The sequence below is a fragment of the Trichechus manatus genome, unplaced genomic scaffold (genome assembly GCF_000243295.1).
Source record: "Trichechus manatus latirostris isolate Lorelei unplaced genomic scaffold, TriManLat1.0 scaffold00071, whole genome shotgun sequence".
Classification (NCBI taxonomy): domain Eukaryota; kingdom Metazoa; phylum Chordata; class Mammalia; order Sirenia; family Trichechidae; genus Trichechus; species Trichechus manatus.
This window is the reverse complement of record NW_004444007.1, coordinates 665,829-685,424: the sequence shown is the minus strand read 5'-3', so window position 1 is coordinate 685,424 and position 19,596 is coordinate 665,829. Positions and strand designations below refer to the sequence as shown.

General features: G+C 36.3%; 1 protein-coding gene across 5 annotated transcripts in view; it reads left to right on the top strand.

Moving 5' to 3' along the window:
* The window catches only part of DNAJB14 (DnaJ heat shock protein family (Hsp40) member B14), a 55,435-nt gene extending 41,071 nt beyond the window's left edge, over window positions 1-14,364 (top strand). For all 5 annotated transcript variants that reach the window (XM_023734717.1, XM_023734718.1, XM_004380184.3 and 2 more), the window contains 4 exons: window positions 3,675-3,769; window positions 4,560-4,669; window positions 5,660-5,832; window positions 12,763-14,364. In XM_023734717.1, coding sequence (XP_023590485.1) covers window positions 3,675-3,769; window positions 4,560-4,669; window positions 5,660-5,832; window positions 12,763-12,887 — 503 coding nt within the window. In that variant the 3' untranslated portion in view covers window positions 12,888-14,364. The remainder of the gene's footprint in view (window positions 1-3,674; window positions 3,770-4,559; window positions 4,670-5,659; window positions 5,833-12,762) is intronic.
* The last annotated feature ends 5,232 nt before the right edge of the window (window positions 14,365-19,596 follow it).

The following is a 19,596-nucleotide window of genomic DNA, read 5'->3' as shown; positions in this document are numbered from 1 at the left end:
ATTCCAGAATATTTAATTGTGCTCATGTGGAACCTGTACATAGTCCAAGCAGCAGTTGTTTGAACAGAACAAGGTGATGGTGCGTGGTTTAAAATCAGGAAATGTGTGTGTCAGGGTTGTATCCTTTCACCATACTTGTTCAATCTGTATGCTGAGTAAATAATCCAAGAAGCTGGACTATATGAAGAACATGGCATCAGGACTGGAGGAAGACTCATTAACAACTTGTGTTATGCAGATGACATAACCTTGCTTGCTGAAAGTGAAGAGGACTTGAAGCACTTACTGATGAAGATCAAAGACTACAACCTTCAGTATGGATTACACCTAAACATAAAGCAAACAACTGGACCAATAAGCAACATCATGATAAACAGAGGAAAGAGTGAAGTTGACAAGGATTTCCTTTTACTTGGATCCACAGTAAAAACCCATGGAAATAGCAGTCAGGAAATTAAAGGACATATTTCACTGGGCAGATCTGCTGCAAAAGACCTCTTTTAAGTGTTAAAAAGCAAAGATGTTACTTTGAGGACTAAGGTACGCCTGACCCAAGCCATGGTATTTTCAGTGGTCTCATAGGCATGTGAAAGCTGGACAATGAATAAGGAAGACCAAAGAATTGATGCTTTTGAATTATAGCATTGGCAAAGAATATTGAATATACCGTAGACTGCCAGAAGAGTAAACAAATCTGTCTTGGAAGAAGTACAGCCAGAATGCTCCTTAGAAGGAAAGATGGTGAGACTTGGTCTCATGTACTTTGGACATGTTATCAAGAGGGACCCGGAGAAGATATCATACTTGGCCAAGTAAAGGGTCTGCAAAAGAGAGGAAGACCCTCAATGACATGAATTGACACAGTGGCTACAACAGTGGGCTCAAGCATAGCAACGGTTGTAAGGATGGCACAGGGCCAGGCAGTGTTTCGTTCTCTTGTACGTAGGGTTGCTGAGTTGGAACTGACTGGATGGCACCTAACAACAGAACAACAACCAAAGTGAAACATTGTAGCAGTACTGTCTAAATGAAAAGATTTTATAGTACCAATATAAGTACTATTGAACTCTATTACATTTATTTGGATGGAAATTAATTTTCTTTAAAGTAATTAAAATTGTAGCTCTAATCTTGTTTATATGCATTTAAGGTACTAAGTTAAACACTTTATTCAAAATTAAAAGACTCTTTATGAATGCTGTAATAGAATTTGGCTTGGTAGGTCTCTCTGAATATTACTGAGAAACAACGTGAGCATTGATATGGTATTTAGTAAAACATTCTTAAAGGAAAGGGAATGTGTAGATACAAATCAATGACTAAAAGTATAAACTGTTTTTTGACATATTAGAATACATAATTTCTGCTTAGAAAAATTATTAAAATAATTTTGACTGAAAATATTCTAGGAGCAATCAGAAATCTTTCAGATAATAGTGAATTTGGCTTCTCATAGTTGATTTGTGGGCTCTCTGTTGCATAAAACAGTTAATGCTCCACTACTAGCCTAAGAGTTGGTGGTTCAAACCCACCTAAAAGTACCTGGGAAGACAGGCCAGGTGATCTGCTTTCAAAAGGTCACAGCCTGAACCCTGAGGAGCAGTTCTGCTCTGCACACTGGGGGTCAGCATAAGTCAGAGTAGACTTGATGGTAGTTAAGAACAACAAGAAGTTGATTTGCAGTTCTTATGTTGTTATAACATAGTTTATCTTGTCAGTGGTAGCCATTTCTGGTTGGTCACAGTGTGTGAAAACAACTTGAATGTCCATCAGTAAAAGAATATTTGAATAAATCGTGGTACACCCGTTATTGTTGTTGTTAGGTGCTGTCAAGTCGGTTCCGACTCATAAAGGTATTTCCAGTAGTGAGTCGTTGGTCTTGCAAAATTCTGTCATGCCATCTCTGGCGTTATTTCTATCACCATGTTTTTTAAACTATTAATCCTTCTTTGTTTCCAACTTTCACATTCCCTTAATTAGCATTGCATCTTGATTGCATGTTTGATCAATTTCAGACTGCAGAAGTTGGTAAAAATCTTCAATTTCTTCATCTTTGGCATTAGTAGTTGGTGCGTAACTTTGAATAATAGTCGTATTAACTGGTCTCCCTTGTAGGCATATGGATATTATCCTATCACTGACAGCATTGTACTTCAGGATAGATCTTGAAATGTTCTTTTTGGTGATGTATGCAATGCTGTCCTTTTTCGATCTGTCATCCTCGGCATAGTTTACCATATGATTGTCTGATTCAGAATGGCCAATACTAGTCCATTTCAGCTAACTAATGCCTAGGATATTGATCTTCAAGCGTTCCATTTCATTTTTGACACCTTCCAGTTTTTCTTGTTTCATACTTAGTTGTTCCACATTTTGATTATTAATGAATGTTTGCAGCTGTTTCTTCTCATTTTGAGTCATGCCACATCAGCTAATGAAGGTCCCTGTCTTAGTCATCTAGTGCTGCTATAACAGAAATGGCACAAGTGGATAGCTTCAACGAAGAGAAATTTATTCTCTCACAGCCTAGTATGTTATAATCCAAATTCAGGGCGTCAGCTTCAGGGGAAGGCCTTCTCTGTCAGCTCTGGAGGAAGGTCCTTGTCATCAGTCTTCCCTTGGTCTGGGAGCATCTCAGTGCAGGAATCTCGGGTCCAAAGGACGTGCTCTGCCCCCGGCACTGCTTTCATGGTAGTATGAGGTCCCCGTGTCTCTTTGCTCACTTCTTTCTTTTATACCTCAAAAGAGATTGGCTTAAGACAGTACCTAATCTTGTAGACCTCATCAATATAACTGCCGCTAATCCATCTTATTACATCATAGTGAAAAGAGTTTACAACACATAGGGAAATCACATCACGTGATAAAATGGTAGACAGTCATACACTACTGGGAATCATGGCCTAGCCAAGTTGACAGATATTTTTGGGGGACACAATTCAATCCATGACAGTCCCGAAAGCTTTACATATTTTGAGTACCTTCCAACCTGAGGGGCTTATCTTCTGGCACTATATTAGTGTTCTGTTGCTATTCATAATGTTTTCACTGGCCAGTTTTTTTCAAAAGTAGATCACCAGATCCTTCTTCCCAGTCTGTCTTAGCCTGGAAGCTCCGCTGAACCCTGTCCACCATGGTTGATCCTTCTAGTATTTGAAATACTGGTGGCAGAGCTTCCACATCAAAGCAACATATATGCCACCACAGTACGACAAAGTGACAGACGGGTGGTGGTAAAGCTTTTGGGTACACCCGTACTGTAGTATATTATATAGCTATTTTTAAAAAATGAACTGGAGTGCTTATCTTTGATTTCTAGGGATGTTTGTGATGCATTGTTAAGTGCAAAAAGCAAAATTTCAGATCAGTGATCCAATGTTTGTGAAAACAATCAACCAAAACAAAATCCCTCTAAGTATGCAGTATTAGGGAGGAACTCTTATTCATGTTTTTATAAAGGAAAAGGAATGTCTGCCTTATTTTAAAGGAGGCAAAGTTTTGGAAGAATTATTTCTGTTTCTGTCTGTCCTTCACTCAAATGAAGAGAGGGCAATAACATTCACTACTCAAAATTAACAGACATGATTTTTGTAATTAAAAAGATTAACGAAAAATGCAAAAGAAAATATAGTTTTCTGATCATAATCTCTCTAATATTACTTTTAATTTTATAGGTAGTGTACATTCATTTTCAAATGGACGAGCTGGCTATAACCATCAACATCAGCATCGACATAGTGGACATGAAAGAGAAGAAGAAAGAGGAGATGTATGTTTATGATATGATTAGAAATTGTAAAATGGCATATTTCCACTGAGGAGAAGCAATTAGAGTTGTCTGAAAATAGAGCAAATTGTTTTAGGAAGTAATGAGTTTTTTGTGACCAGAGGTATTCAATAATGACTGAAAAATCCCTTAGGATTATTGTGGGAGCAGGGGTAGAGATAAGAACGGGGGTAGTTAGACAATATGACCCCTTCAAATTTGGTATTCTGTGATTCTGATGAAGCTATACCTGCGGCATGCATGTTTGAAAGTTCTCTTTTTAGTTCTAAAGAATTTAGAATTAACGATAAAAAAATTAAATTGGAAGTAACTTCCCTTGTTTTAATGCAGTTATACCAAATTGCATATAGCAACTAAACTACATGAAGTGTTAAGGTAAATGGAAAGAGCATTAGACTAGAAATTAAAAGGCCTGGGTCCTAGCCCTCCCACTCACCAGCTCTCATGACCCACCCCCAATTCCAAGGAAAAATAATTTTGCAACCTTCTTCATATTCATAGAGTCTCTGTATGTGTGAGAAAGAAAGAAAGAATTTCCTTGTTTTGTATAATGAGATGAAATATCAGTGTTCTCCAAATCAGAATCTCCAGATGAAGAGCCTGGAGAGTTGTATTTTTAAGAGTGGTCTTGGGGAGATTAGTTCTTTCAGGCAGATTTGAAAGCACTGGACTGGATGATCTCTAATGTCCTTTCTGCCTCTAAAAATGTATGACAACTTTCGGATTATTGACAACTATATTACAATTGGTTAATCTTTGATTATTTTTATAGGGTGGTTTTTCTGTGTTTATCCAGCTGATGCCTATTATTGTATTGATCCTCGTATCACTATTAAGCCAGTTGATGGTCTCCAACCCTCCTTATTCCTTATATCCCAGATCGTAAGTAGCTAAGCGAACTTTTACAAAAATGATTAGTTGCTGTTTCTTATCTAGCTTCCTTTAAAGGGCCTAGTGCTTTTTTACACATTCAAGTACAAAATCTCTTATAAGTGTACCAGGTTAACAAACTGATTTAAAAATCTCATTCGAAATTTTTAGTTATTCAAGTGATAAATTTGTATTGTATTGTTAATTTACATTTCTCTTCTACTGTGGGTAAGGACAGAAGTGCTATATTCAAACTCCTCAGCAATTTAATATGATAGGTAGAGTGTTGACATTAAAGACAAAAATATTCTCAAGATAAAACTAGAATAGTGATTGAATTTATATAGGTTTGTGTCATTGAAGAAATGGCTTTACTCTTCTGTTTGTAAAATATTGATTAAATCAAAGCAAATACTATTTGTTATATGAAGTAGTTTTTCACCATATATTTTATATCAGAGATCAAGATGTAAATGTAATCCTAGCATCTATCCTAGACAGTTTTAGTGTAATACAGTGAACACAGAAAAACTTTGTCATATTGCCAGTGATTGTGCAGTAGTAAAACATTGGTCTAAAAATAAGAAAGAACTTCCAGATAAGAATTTTAGTAACTAAAAATTGAGATAACTTTATAAGAACATAGTTAAAATGTAACATTATTGCTCTCTTATGACATGATATGGTGGCTTAAGGTAATTGAGATAGTATAAATAAATTACTAAGGAGCCCTGGTGGCACAGTGGTTAAGAGCTCAGCTGCTAACCAAAGGTCACCAGTTCGAACCCACCAGCGACTTCTCAGGAGAAAATACTAGGTGATGTGCTTCCGTAAAGATTACAGTAAACACCGGGGTTGCTATGAGTCAGAGTTGACTCACCGACACACAACGCAATATTAACTTTTTAATTACCTTTTTTTTTGTTGGCTTAGTCTATAGTAGTAGCATATCAGAATATCCAATTTTAATTAAAAAGTAATGATCATGTATCTCTTTTATAGTGGATCAGGACAAACCATTAAAATGAAGACAGAAAACTTGGGTGTCATTTATTATGTCAACAAAGACTTTAAAAATGAATATAAAGGGATATTATTACAAAAAGTAGAAAAGAATGTTGAAGAAGATTATGTGACTAATATTCGAAACAATTGTTGGAAAGAACGACAACAAAGTAAGTTGATCAGATGCTTAACATTTTAAAACTTTTATTCAGTATCTTGGAATTGCTTGTTATAGATTTCCCCGCTGAAGAAATGATTTGGAATTTCCTGGCACATAATTGGGTTCTATACTTAAATGAGATAATTATGTTTTATACACATATGGCCTAATATAGTATTTGGCACATTATAAGGATTTAATAAATGATACTTGTGTTATTGTTGTTGTTATCAATAAATATTGGGTTGAACGATAAGTGAATAATACCAAATTTCATTGTATTTAAGATGTCAATTATAAGATACATTATTATGTATACTACTAAGAAAGGAAGAAAGACTGGCACATGAACTATGATATGTCATCAGGTTTAAGATGCATTTTGTTTCAGAGTTGTGGGAAAATGTACATCAATGAAATATGATATTTTGAAATTAATTTTTCATCTTTTTTCTCTTGGGTATCTACTGGTGCATAATCTGGTTTTGTCTCAGATCTAATCTAATATTTTCCTCAGTTTATATTATTAAGTTTGAAGCTATCTATTACCTTAGCTTTAACATTTAGCACTTAATGTACAATGAGTTTTGTTGATATTTCCTTTTTCTATATTTACTTCATACATAGAGAAGCATTTGGGATCATTTAATCAATTCACTTAACTTTTTCCAGCCTCAGTTTCTTTAAAACCTTTTAAAAACTCAGATTCTATAAAAAGGTTGACCATAAGAACCTTCTGAGATGATGCATATGTACGGAGTTTGCTATGGTTCTTGTTTTTGTGACTGGTGCTGTGAATAATAATATAGACCATTTAGTGTAATGGTTAAGAGCACTGACTTTGGAATTAGAGAGACTAAAGTTGAATCCCAGCTCTGAAATCTTTAGTTTTGGCAAGTTTGATCATAATATATCTTGGTGACTTTCTTTTGGGATCTACCTTGTGTGGGGTTCGATGAGCATCTTGGATAGATATCTTCTCATCTTTCAAGATATCAGGGAAGTTTCCTGCCAACAAATCTTCAGTAATTCTGTATTTTCTGTTATCCCCCCCGTTCTGGTACTCCAGTCACTCGTAGGTGATTCCTCTTGATAGAGTCCCACATAATTCTTAGGGTTTCTTCATTTTTTAAAATTCTTTTATCTGATTTTTCCTCAAATAAGTTGGTGTCGAGTGCTTTATCTTCACTCTCACTGATTCTGACTTCCATTGCCTCAATTCTGCTCCTATGACTTTCTGTTGAGTTGTCTCATTCTGAAATTTTATTGTTAATTTTCTGGATTTCTGTTGGCTGTCTCTCTATGGATTCTTGCAGCCTGTTAAATTTGTCATTATGCTCTTCTGTAATCTTCTTAAGTTCCTTTCTTGCTTTGTCTGTGTGTTCCTTGGGTTGGTCTGCATTTTGCCTGATCTCATGAAGAGTCTGTATATTAATCTTTTGTGTTCTACTTCCGGTAGTTCCAAGAAGTTCTCTTCCTCCGGAAGATTTCTTGATTCGTTGTTTTGGAAGCTTGCTGAAGCCATCATCGTCTGCTTTTTTATGTGATTTGATATTGACTGTTGTCTCTAACTCACATGAGTTGGAATTGACTCAGCGGCAGTGGGTTTGGTTTTCTTTTGGTTGTCTCCAAGCCATCAATAAGTTATTATCCGTACTTATTTTGTTTGCTGTGTTCTAGCTTCTCGTTTTGTTTTGATATGCCCAGATAGGCTGCTCGTGTGAGCTAGTTTGATTATCGGCACTTTTGAAGCACTAATGTCCTGTCACCAGTTGGTTAGATCTTTTTACTAGGTATGTGAGCCCAGGAGTCCATTTACTTTTCTTATATAGAGTCAGCTAAGGTGTCCAGGTAGTCAGTCACCAAGTGTGTGGTGTAAGCTCTCAGCTACAGTCCTAGACGAGCGGGGTGATTGGAGTAGACACAGGTTATCTGGCTGCAGTAGGGAGTCATGCACTGACCAAGGCAGGGGGATGACGGCTGCCCCTGAGTGTCTGGGAGGAAAGCATGTCCGTTCCCTAGAGCACATAGGTGGGTGGGTTTTGCAGCTGGGCTATGGGCACCCAGTGCTTTAGGCTGTAAGGACTGGGAGGCACTACTTATTCTTTGATCCCTGTCGCAGGTGGCTACGTGGCATGGGTGGAGCCACCAGTCCTCTGGCCCCTGATGTGGGTAGGTGAGGACCCTGTTTAATGGGCAGAGTGGTGTCAAATGTCACGAACTTGCCACTCCAACATACAGCTGACACAGTTGAAGTTAGGCTTCAGGTATATACCGTTGTATTGTGCTAATGATGGCCTACGCTGTTGAAATGGGCCCACACAGGTCGTGCAGGGGTGAAAGGCATTCAAAGTCCATGGATCCCTTATGCCTGTGCCTAGGCAAAGGATCTGTGCCTGCCCTGAGTTCCCGGCTTAGGGGAGCTGGCAGATTATTTTTTCCTTGTTGTTAATTTGTTCCCTCTCCAAGGCTGGGAGAATAGCTCAGGGCATGTGACAGGTCCTACTTCCAGCCCAGGGGACGCAGCAATCAGTGAAGCTGGCCCGGGACCCAGTGTAGAGTGGGGAGGAGGCAGGTAAATGGAAGAGAGGTTCTTCCAAAACAGGGTGTTTTTTGACCACGTGGTGGATTAGATGCATGTACTTATCTTTTGCTGATTGAGCACCGCTTTTCACTGGTTCTGGAGGCTTGAGTAGACTCTCCCCCGCTTAGTCTCTCCTGATGTGGAAAATGTGTCCCGTGCACCACTGCTTGCCCCACCACGAAGGCAAGCTGATCCAGCCTACAGGGTACCGGTTCCCGACAGGTCAGCTCTGGCAACTCCTCGATGCTTCCGAACCATCTCTCCCTCCCCCTGCCACTCAGTCCAACTCCTCAGCTTTGCCTTTGATGTTCAGGGTTCCTAGATTGTCATATATAATTGATTCACTTGTTTTTTGGGTCTTTGTTGTAAGAGGGACCACAGGAAGTGTCTGACTACTCCGCCATCTTGGCCCCACGTCTCAGCTCTGAAATCTTTAGCTGAGTGATTTGGGCCAGATATTCTATCCTCTGTAAATTTATTTCCTCATGTATACAATGAGTAATGATAATGAGTGGGAAGAGGAAATAATAACTTTTATATAATGCCCTGGTGGTGCAGGGGTTCAGAGCTTGGCTGCTAACCAAAAAGGCCAGCAGTTCAAATCCACCAGCCACCTCTTGGAAACCCTGTGGGGCAGTTCTGCTCTGTCCTATAGGGTCTCTGTGAGTTGGAATCGACTTGATGGCAACGAGTTTGATTTTTGGTTTTATCTAATGCCTATTGTTTCAGTCACTGTCCCAAGCACTTTATATATATTAATTCGTTCATTCTTCATAACTCTGTGAGGTTACTCTACCCATTTTACAGTTGAGGAAACAGAGACAAGGGGGGTTACTAACTTGCCCAAGGTCATAGAGGTAGTCTGTGATTCAAACACAGAGTCTGTCTCCAGAATCCAGGCTCCTAACCACTGTACTCTACAGTCTTCTCAATACTACCTAACACTATGGGTTTGTTGTGCAAATTAAATCAGGTAATGAAATTAAAATGCTTCACACATAGTAAATGCTCAGAAAATGGTAGCAATCATCATCTCCTTTAGGGAAAATCTGATAAAATATAATCTTTGTATACTTCAAAGAGAGTTCTTAACCGCTCTGGTCTTGGTTTCTTCATTTATATAATGGCAGTTAGAGGAGATGTGACCTTCTTGACTTTTGACTCTCTGCATCTATGAAATCCGTCTGCTCTCAATGTGGAGAGGGTTACATTACAGGAATGGTTTTCAACATGGAGTAATTCTCTCCCTACAAGAGACGTTTTTGTCAGTAGAGGAGGAGGTTGGTGCTTGCTACCGAAGTGTAGTAGGTAGAGGCCAGGAATGCCACTAAGCATCTTACAATGCACAGGACAGTCCCTCTGCCCTGCAACAAAGAATTATCCAACCCAGAATGCCAGTATTGGTGAGGTCGAGAAACCATACACTAGACAAAGATATTAAGCACAGTAAACACCAGATTTCAATTCATCTTTTTATCTCTATTGTTATGTACAGTGAAGGCATTGGTGGTTCAGTGGTAGAATTCTTGCCTTCCATGCAGGAGACTGAATTAGATTCCTAGCCAGTGCACCTCACGCGCAGACACCACTATCTGTCAGTGGACCTTACGTGTTCCTGTGATGCAGAGCTTCCAGACTAAGGAACTAGGGAGAAAGACCTGGCAATCTACTTCCAAACATCCTGGACAGGGGGAAATTGCTGTAAAAGACATGATTTGGGATAATTGGTGAAGTTTGAATATGGACTGTATATTAGATAATGGTATTATTTTATCATTGTTAAATTTCCTGAATTAGGTAATTGTATTGGAGTTATATAAGAGAACGCCCTTGTTCTTAGAAAAGACATGCTAATTAGGAATGAAAGGTCACAATGTCTGCGCTTTACTCTCAAATTGTTCCACAAACTAATAACAATGACTACAACCACACTAATAACAACAACCTTTATTGTAGACAGACCTAAAGCAAATTTGACAAAATGTGAAGAGTTGGTCAATCAAGGTAAATGGTTTTAGAGTGTTCATTGTTGTGGTGAAATGAGTTATGTGGCATTTTGACTTGATTCTTTGGAAAAACAGCTTGAGAGATTTTTCCGGTAAGACCACCTTTGCCCTAGTTCTTTGAAGAAGCAACTTGTGGGGGCTCCCAAGTTGTTTTCTGTTTGTTACAGGGGATTCCCCAGGTTGACTGACATTTCCTCGGTAAGCTGTAAACAACTTCATGGTACTTTTTGCCTGGCCCTGAGCTTTAGTCTGCCCTGTGGTTGGTTTATTTTATGCACCTTGCAGGGACTGGTCAATTTGCTATTCAAATAGTGGCTTGAAAATCCACCCAGCAGGACTGAGTGACTTGCGGTTCATTGAGGGGATCAATCGGTTCTGGTCCTGCTGGGAAGATCATGCCTTGAAATTGACAAGGAGTTTGCTAGTGTAAGCTGCCAACCCTACAGAAGTTTTTCAAAGAGAAGAAGCAGAGAAAGAGGGGAGCAGCAGCTGAGCAAGGTGCTACCCTGGCTATGAGCTGGATCAGTTAACAGCTGAAAAGCCAATGGCGGGGAGGCCAAAGGCAGAGAGACCTGCACAGCTGAGAGGAAGCTTGTACAGCCAAGAGAAGGGCCTGTTTGCTTGCATGGTTGAGAGCAGCTGAGAGAGCTGTTCTGGTTGGAAGCTGTCCTGCAGTGAAGAAGGGAAGGATGTGTTTTTCACATCTGGGGAGCTTTCCAAACCTCACCAGTGTACTTTCTGATCCTGATCCTGAGTTTTTCCTGTTAATTCCAAGTTGATCCTGATCCCAAGTTGTAGCCTGTTACTTCCCTAATAAACCACATAATTTTGAGTATAGCCTGTGAGTTCTGCCTGGCCATTGCAATGAATTATCAAACCGAGCAGAGTAGTAGAGAGTGCTGTGGTAGGGGATGATCTCCACCTCATAGGAACTAACTTTGTGCTGATCTTATCACTCGAGAATTTAGATGATTCCTTATGCTACATTACAGAAGTACTACTTTTTTAACTTTTGTGTAGGTTTGAAATTTTTCAAATTAAAATTCAACAAATTCAGGACATCCATAGGGCTTTTGAAGGAAAATGAAAGTAGGAGAAGCTCTTATATATACTTATTAATTTATAAAATAAAATATCTTGTTTTATAAATTAATATCAAAAAGATTGTTGGCTAATGAATATTCTTTTGTCAGTCTTCTGTTTTAGAGTTAATTCTTTTTTAATATTCTCTAATGTCTAGACTGATACAGGTGTTTTATAAAATGCAAACAATAATTTGAGATAATGGAAAGAATATTAGAATAGGAGTTAGGAGATTTGGATTGGAAACAAGACTGCCACTACTAGTATGAGCTTTATCTAACTCTCAAGTTCCTCATTTGGGAATAGTCATCTGCAAATGCATTTTACAAGTGCCTCATTTATAAATAAAAGGGATGTAGTTATTGGACAATTAACATAAAATTTTTTGATAGAATTGTTAAATCCTAGCCTGATTAATTAAATAAGGATCATTTTTGAAGATCCTGACTAATGGAGACCACTTGTAAGTATATTTTGAATGTGGTCCTGCCTGATGTACATAAAAGAGATGTCTTCTACTTTGCCATTGTTTTTCAGAAAGGAACTGATTTTTTTTCCCTCTTTTTATTATATCTTCTCTAACTGTTCCCACCCTTTAGAAATGTTAATGAACAGTGAAATGGCTGAGAGTAACGGGAAAAAAACAAGGGAGATTTCCCTGAAGTATGTTTGATTTCTTGTCAATTTATTATTAATAATGCTATCCATGTACTAAAGGAAGCTCAGAAGCACTTTTACTGAGTACCACTGTTACGACTCTAAACAAGCTTTTTTCCTCTATTGTGTTCCTTCAATAAGGTTATTATTATTTTTTAATTTAAGTAAACTCCTAACAGGATTTTAATTTTTATATTTAAGTTTTGAGATAATTAACTTGAAACTTTAGTAAAAACAACCACTAGCAGTATTAAATGGTACATGATATCCTTAGAACAAGAGGCTGAGATGCTGCTTCTGAGCAGTGGTTTTTAAACTGTTGGGAGAAGGGTGGAGGAAAAGGATTTCCATGTGAGTTGCTAGGATTCTATCCTTATTTCTTTTCCAGAGCAGCTCTGTGTTTGTTTTTCGTGTAGGCATCAGATGAAGTTTTCGTTTAAAGAAAGATTTTTCCACGAGAATGGCTTTTAGGAGAAGTACTTAGATTACTTTTTTAGAGAAATCAGTTAATAAAAATATATTAAAGGGCTTCAATGAAGCATCATTAGAGATTAACAACTGGATAATATGAATTATTATTTAATGAGTAAAAAATTTTTGTTGTTAACAGAAACAGATATGCAGTATGCAGCAAAAGTATATCGTGATGATAGACTTCGAAGGAAGGCAGAAGCATTGAGCATGGACAACTGTAAAGAATTGGAGCGGCTGACCAGTATCTATAGAGGAGAATGAACTGGAATTTTTATTTACACCTTTTAGCATACTCTTTGTTTTTTTCTGTAAGTAAATTTAGTTTCATCAAGAGAGCTGAAGAAAAAGATTTCATATTAAAAACTAAACTGAGTAGTTGCTCCCTGAAATCTTGGACTGTTTATGACCTACTGGCTCCTTTAAATAGTAAGAAACTAAAAACTAAAATGAATATTTTAGTTATGCTTCCGCAATTATTTTTATGTTAAAAGCTTGTATGATTCCTAACTAAAAATGTCTCAAGAAAGGATTATCACACCTGTAGCAATTTCCAGTTTTAGTGAGTCTCCATTTTTTTCTCTTGTCATGTAAATATTTATGCAATGATCATTTTGTGTACATACAGGTTATTGCCTTTTTTAATTTAAATTGTTTAAGTGTTTAGCTCCATGAGACACTTCTGCTTAAATTGATGGAATAAATATTATATGACAATTATGTTTTCCTTGTCAGGTGTCAAATGTATGGAGTTTAAACAATGAAACTTTTTCAAAAAGAAAAGAAAAACAAAAACTGTTTAACTTTGTAAAATCTTTTAGCATTACAAGCTTAGAGGGAATTGATATTTTCAAATATTGCCATTATATTCCAAAATATATATTGAGATAGATGAACTGGTATAGAGTATCAGTTTGCTATTTAGTTTTATGAATTACTAAGCTATGCATAGAAATGAAATGCCATACTGATAGATTTTAAAGAAAATATAAGGAAATGGGTATATAGATATTAAATCAAGAGGGTCTTCAATAGTAAATTGCAGATAAGTCTTTTGCAATTCCAATAGTTAAAAGGCCCCCAAATGTTTATTTATATGCCTTTGAAGGCTGCTAAAATTTATGAAAAAAAGGACCCACCTAAACTTTCCCCCTATGAAAATTTGCAGTTTCTTAGTGATCATTTAAGCAGGATTGAAAAGTAAATGGATTCTTATACAAATAAGTAGTAAGAAAAATTATTACTACAGTCAAGCTTTGTGCCTTTTAACCTTCTTGCCCACTCCTAAACATATGAGTAGATTTCAGCAGACTTGTTTGATCAGAGCATTGATCTGTTTAGGCACATGCGACAATGAGCAAAAATATAGCAGCAAATAGAATAGTGATTTATAGCAAGTCATTCTTACAAAATTCTGAGCTAAAATTTGTTCACCATTGAGTAATTCAGTTACTCCTATAGGAATAAGCTCCAAAATCAGCTGGAAATGGAAGTTTTTGGTGCATGTATATTGGGTATAAAACTATTTGATTTCTACTCTTCTATGTTTAACAGTTACAATATTTTAATTATTTTGCTTCTTTCTCAGTTAATGGAACAAGAACAAGTATTTGGTAGTTTGTGCGTGTGTGTGTTTGTGTGTGTGTGAATGCTAGATATAGTGGCAGTGTTTTTTTGGTCTAAAGGTTATTTCTGAATGTAGTTAATTTATGGCATCTATTGAATAAAACTGCTAAAATGACTGTTTTCTCCTTTAAAACGTGTTTTCTTGTATCCCTTTTCCCAGGTGAATCAGTAGAAATGCCTGATTGAATTAAACTAAACAATGTATTGTCCTAGGAAAACTGGACATCCTAACCAATTTTCTTCTAGATGTATGACCTTTAGAAGAAATAGCAATGCTTAAAAGAAAATTATAATTTTAAATATTCTCTTGAGACTGTAGAATGAGTTTTTTAAAAATAACTTATAATTAACTTTGAAAGTTCATATGCATTAGGGAATTTATAAAAATTTTATCCATTTATTTTTCCAGTTTTAGTGGGAAATTTACACTATTGTGGTTGATACTTTGTTGAATTGAACCTTCTTGTTTACTGATTCTTTTCCCCTTAATCCTGGCTTTAAGGGGATAGTTAAAGTTAACAAGTTAAGTTGTGTATCATGAACTCACACACGGCTTTTAGACAGTATTATATTTCAGTTCCATTGCTGCATTCCATTGCATTTCATAAAATGTTAGAGAAAATGTGTTTGATAAAATTCTGAAACAACTGCGGGAAATGACTGATCGAGTGCTATATAATTTAAGCCACATACAAAGTATAGAGGTAAAGATTGGGTCCTCAGTGTCACCTATCTCATGTTGTGGAGCCCTGGTGGCCCAGTGGGTAAGACCTCAGCTGGTAACCAAAAGGTTGGCAGTTTGAATCCACCAGGCGCTCCTTGGAAACCCTATGGAGCAGTTCTACTCTGTTCTGTAGAGTCACTATGAGTTGGAATCGACTCGATGACAACAGGTTTATATCATGCTGTGAAGACGTAGCCAAGTGTCTTAGAATTTTGGGTTAATTCTACAAAGTAAGAAGCCTTTAGCTATCTTGAGATGTAAGATTTTCATGTTTGCTACTCTTTTATAATAAAAATCCCAAGATTTTGTTCATCTTTTAGCTACATGAGCTTTGCATTGTACTTTGATAATTTGTACTGTTCATTTTAATCACTGCCTAAAAACCCGTAATCTTTTGAGCATTTCTTTATTAGCTCCTCTAACTGGTGTTTTAGATGTTTGGCAGCAATTGTGTTTATTAATGTTGCATGTTTTCATCCGTTTTTACACACACACACACACACACACACACACACACACAACATTATTGTCTTTGTGAAGGTTTGGGGAAAAGGGAAATAGCACCTTTTCTCCTCCCCTTGATTCTTTAGTTCCCAAATAGACTGGTGCTAATCATTTGTATTTTTTAGAATTTATTTTGATCAAATATAAAATTTATTTCTCAGCAGTGAGGGGTTTCCAGTTACAATCTACCTAATAAATGAAAAAATTTATTTTGGAGCAGACTACATTTGAATGCTTAAAAATAAGTATTTGTTTCATAATTATTATATGCTTATTTATGAATTGTAATGATCTGGTAGAGAAAAGTAAGCCTTTAGGCATAGATATGCCAATGCATTAAAATACTCTGTATTTGTGTCAGCTCAGGTGTTCACAGGAACAGGAATATGGCATGCCAGCCCTGTACTTTAATTGCACTTTTATGCTGATTTTTTCTTCCTACCAAATCTTCAGTTCCACTAATATATGAAATAATTACTGAGAGAAATGATTAACCTCTTGATTTTCCTTCCATTAGTCTGTAATATTTTAAAATGCAGCTATTATTGAAAAAAAAATGACATGTTAATATTACATAATAATGTGTTCCTACATAGTTTTGTAAAATAAATAAATGTCCCAACTGTGTGAAGGCAGTGAAATATTTCTTGAGGTTGGAGCCTGAGGACTAAATGAGCCATCTTTCTAGTTAAGCAAGTAGTATGTAAAAGGATCCAATGTTTCAAAATGAGAATATGTGCATTTATATAGCTTCCTATGTGAAGCTTAGGTTCTGTACTACCCATATTGCTGTCCATCTTTATACTGAGTGAGATAAACCGAAAGGGGATTCATAATCTTTTTTCTTCCGTATCTGAACAGAAAAACTTCTGAAAATGAAAAATAAACCTAAATCTTACTCTTCTCTAAATAACTGAAAAACTTTGTCTATTGGCCAAGTTAAGGAGCCCTGGCGGAGCAGTGGTTAAGCGCTTGGCTGCTAACTGAAAGGTCAGTGATTCGAACCCACCAGCTAGCCAAACAGCCTTGGTTTTTTTTGTTTTTGTTTATTGGCCAAGTTTGACTACTTGTCTAGTTAAAAGCCATAAAATTCTTTACAAAACAAAACAAAAAAAGAGTAGTCTTGCAATAAAACCTGTTGCCATCGCAACTCATACCAACCCTAACAGGACAGAGTAGAACTGCCCCATAGGGTTTCCAAGGCTATAATCTTTACGGAAGCAGACTGCCACATCTTTTCTCTTGCAGAGCCACGGTGGGTTCAAACTACCGACCTTTTGATTAGCAGCTGAGCGCTTTAACCATTGCACCACCAGGGCTCCTCAGAGTCTTGCAATAACTTCCAAACATTTTTTTATCCTAACTTTTAATTACAAAGAAAAAGTGGATAGAATGAGGTTATTCAAGCAATTCTTGCACATCCCTTTAATAATCTGACAGGCAACACGGTCCTAGAATTCAGGCTTCCTTTTTGGTTTCATTACTATTAAATAGATATTTTCATATAAATGGAAACATTTCTCCTCAAAACATTAACTCAAAACATACTCCTTATATTAAGGATTATGTAACCACATTTTTTGTAAATTCTCTGTAACTATATCCTGTTGGTACAAAATTCCTTTTCATTTAATTTGATTATCTGCTGGTGTTGGGGCCAATAGATTTGTGAATACTCTGGATGTGTCCATGTATACTTGTGTGTGTGTGTGTACATAAATATATACATATATATTTTTTTTCTCCAGCTATACCTCAGATGTGTGATTTTTAATATATACCACACTATGTTTGTACAGAGCAGGGCTTCCATTAGCAGCAGATATACTTATTTCTAACTTTGAAAATCAGTCCACAGAATTTCATTGATATGAATTCTTTCTGTTGACCCTTTTCATATTTTAGTATAGACATTCCTATTATAAGGCCCATACTTCAGAGATAATTGGACCTTCCTTGGCAATCTGGAAATACATAGGGGTAAGAAGTGTTTCTTTAAATGTCTTAGTTTAATAAGTTATTAAAAACTGGGATAACTTGTTGCCAGGAGGTCTATAGAGTAACAGCATAGCAAATGACACCTGACATGAATGTGAACAAGTCTCATTCACTTTAGCATAAGAGTTGGGACATTCTAATCTGGTACTACTTTGCCATTTTAGAGCACCATTAAAATAATAGAGATTTTCAATGGCATTGGTGTATTTTAATCATCAGTTTCAGAATGAACTGATTTTGAGTTGGATGACCATGCCAATAAGAAGAAAGAAACTCATACCTAGATGATATTTTGTAATTTATTTATATTAAGAAATGCTTCTTACCTATTTTTGTTTTTTGGTTTGTTTTTGACTTTTGGATTACAACATGAGAATTTCTTTCCATTTAAACTTTATCTGTTTTTAAGATCTGCAGGTAATTTTCAAGGTATAATGGAATTTTAATGGAAGCCTTGTGTAAGTCAAATGAAGTGAAACCAGTAAAGATCTTACTTTATTTGTCTATAGTGCATTCAAGATCATACAATTAGGTTTAAAAATGAAATGTCTAATTTGCAATATATTTAATGCTGTATCAAACTTATATAAAAATAAAATTTTCTGTGTGAGAACTTAAAGAAAATGGTATTTGATTTTTAATGAATGTTCTGCTAACTGATTTATGATGAATTTTTGTCTTTCAGTCTCTGTAGTTTATCTCACTATACGAATAAAGTCTGTTCTCATTGTAAAATATTTAAGTTTTTATCATGTTTTATACTCTTAACATGTCCTTATTTTATTCATTCAACCATTCAACAAATTTATGAATGCCTACTAGATCTCATGCAGTGAGCCAAGTGCTGGGAATTCATCACTGAACAAGACAAAGATTCTTATGAAGTTTACATCTAGCAAGGAAAATAAATGTCAAATAAGTAAGTTATAATAATTATGATGAGTGCTACAAAGAAAATTACAAGGTACAATGAGAACATATATCTGGAAGACCTAAACTTCTCTGGGAGGGTTGGGGAACATTTCTCTGAGAAAGTAAACTTAAACTTAAATCCAAAAGATAAGTAAGAGTGAGGTGAATGCTAAAGAAATATTTCACACAGAGTATCTTCCAAGTTGGTAAGCTCATAGGGCCTTTAAGGATCTAAAAACAAACTTGTGTGATTATGGCATAAGGAAGCCAGGGTAGGCTACAGAATTAAAATTAAGATAGGAGCCAGATCCCATAAGACTATTTAGACCATGATGATGGTACTGCATTTTATCCTAAGTCAATGGAAAACTTTGGAGATTTTTAATTGGGGAGTTACATGATCAGATTTAAGTTTTTAGAATATCATTTTGGTTGCTGTGTGGAGAAGACTGAAGGGAAAAAGTGAATATAAGAAAGACAGGAGGTTTTTTTTTTTTTTTTTTTTGTGCTTTAGATGAAGGCTTACAGAGCAAATTAGTTTCTCATTAAATAACTAATACACATACTGTTTTGTGACAGGATAGGAGGTTATTGTTAAGGGAAAGATGATCATGGGTTGGACCAGAGTAGGAATATAGATAAGTGAATGACACTGAGAGAGATTCAAGAGGTAAAATCAGGAAAACTCTTTGATTGGATTTGAGATGAATGAAGGGTGCGGTTATAAACAAGGCTAAAAATTTCCAAAAATTTGGCTATGAAAGGGAGTAGAGAAAAAGGGTGGTGGCTAGAAGATGATATGGTTCTAAACAGAACTTTTATTTTTTCAGTTATTATTTATTACATGAGAGACCTCACCCCTTTTTTTTGTTTCTGATAGGCAAGGGCATGTAGAAAGTGAAAGTAGAGAAAGAGAGAAGAACATTACCTGATATGTCCAGAAGATAAAGAATCCATGACAGAGATGGAAGAATTGGCTTTCACTAAGAGAAAGACACCCCCTGCATTCTTACAGAAAGGGATGCAGAGAGGATGGGTGCAGATGCACGTAGATTTGTAGTGTTGGCAGTTAAGGTGTTACGGCTTCCATTTTCTTGATAAAATAGGCAGTTCATCTGTATAGAGTGAGGAAGGAAATGATAAACAGAGGCTTAGAATGAAGATTTAAAGGAATTGTTTTCATTGAGTCAACTGACTAGTGAAAAAGTA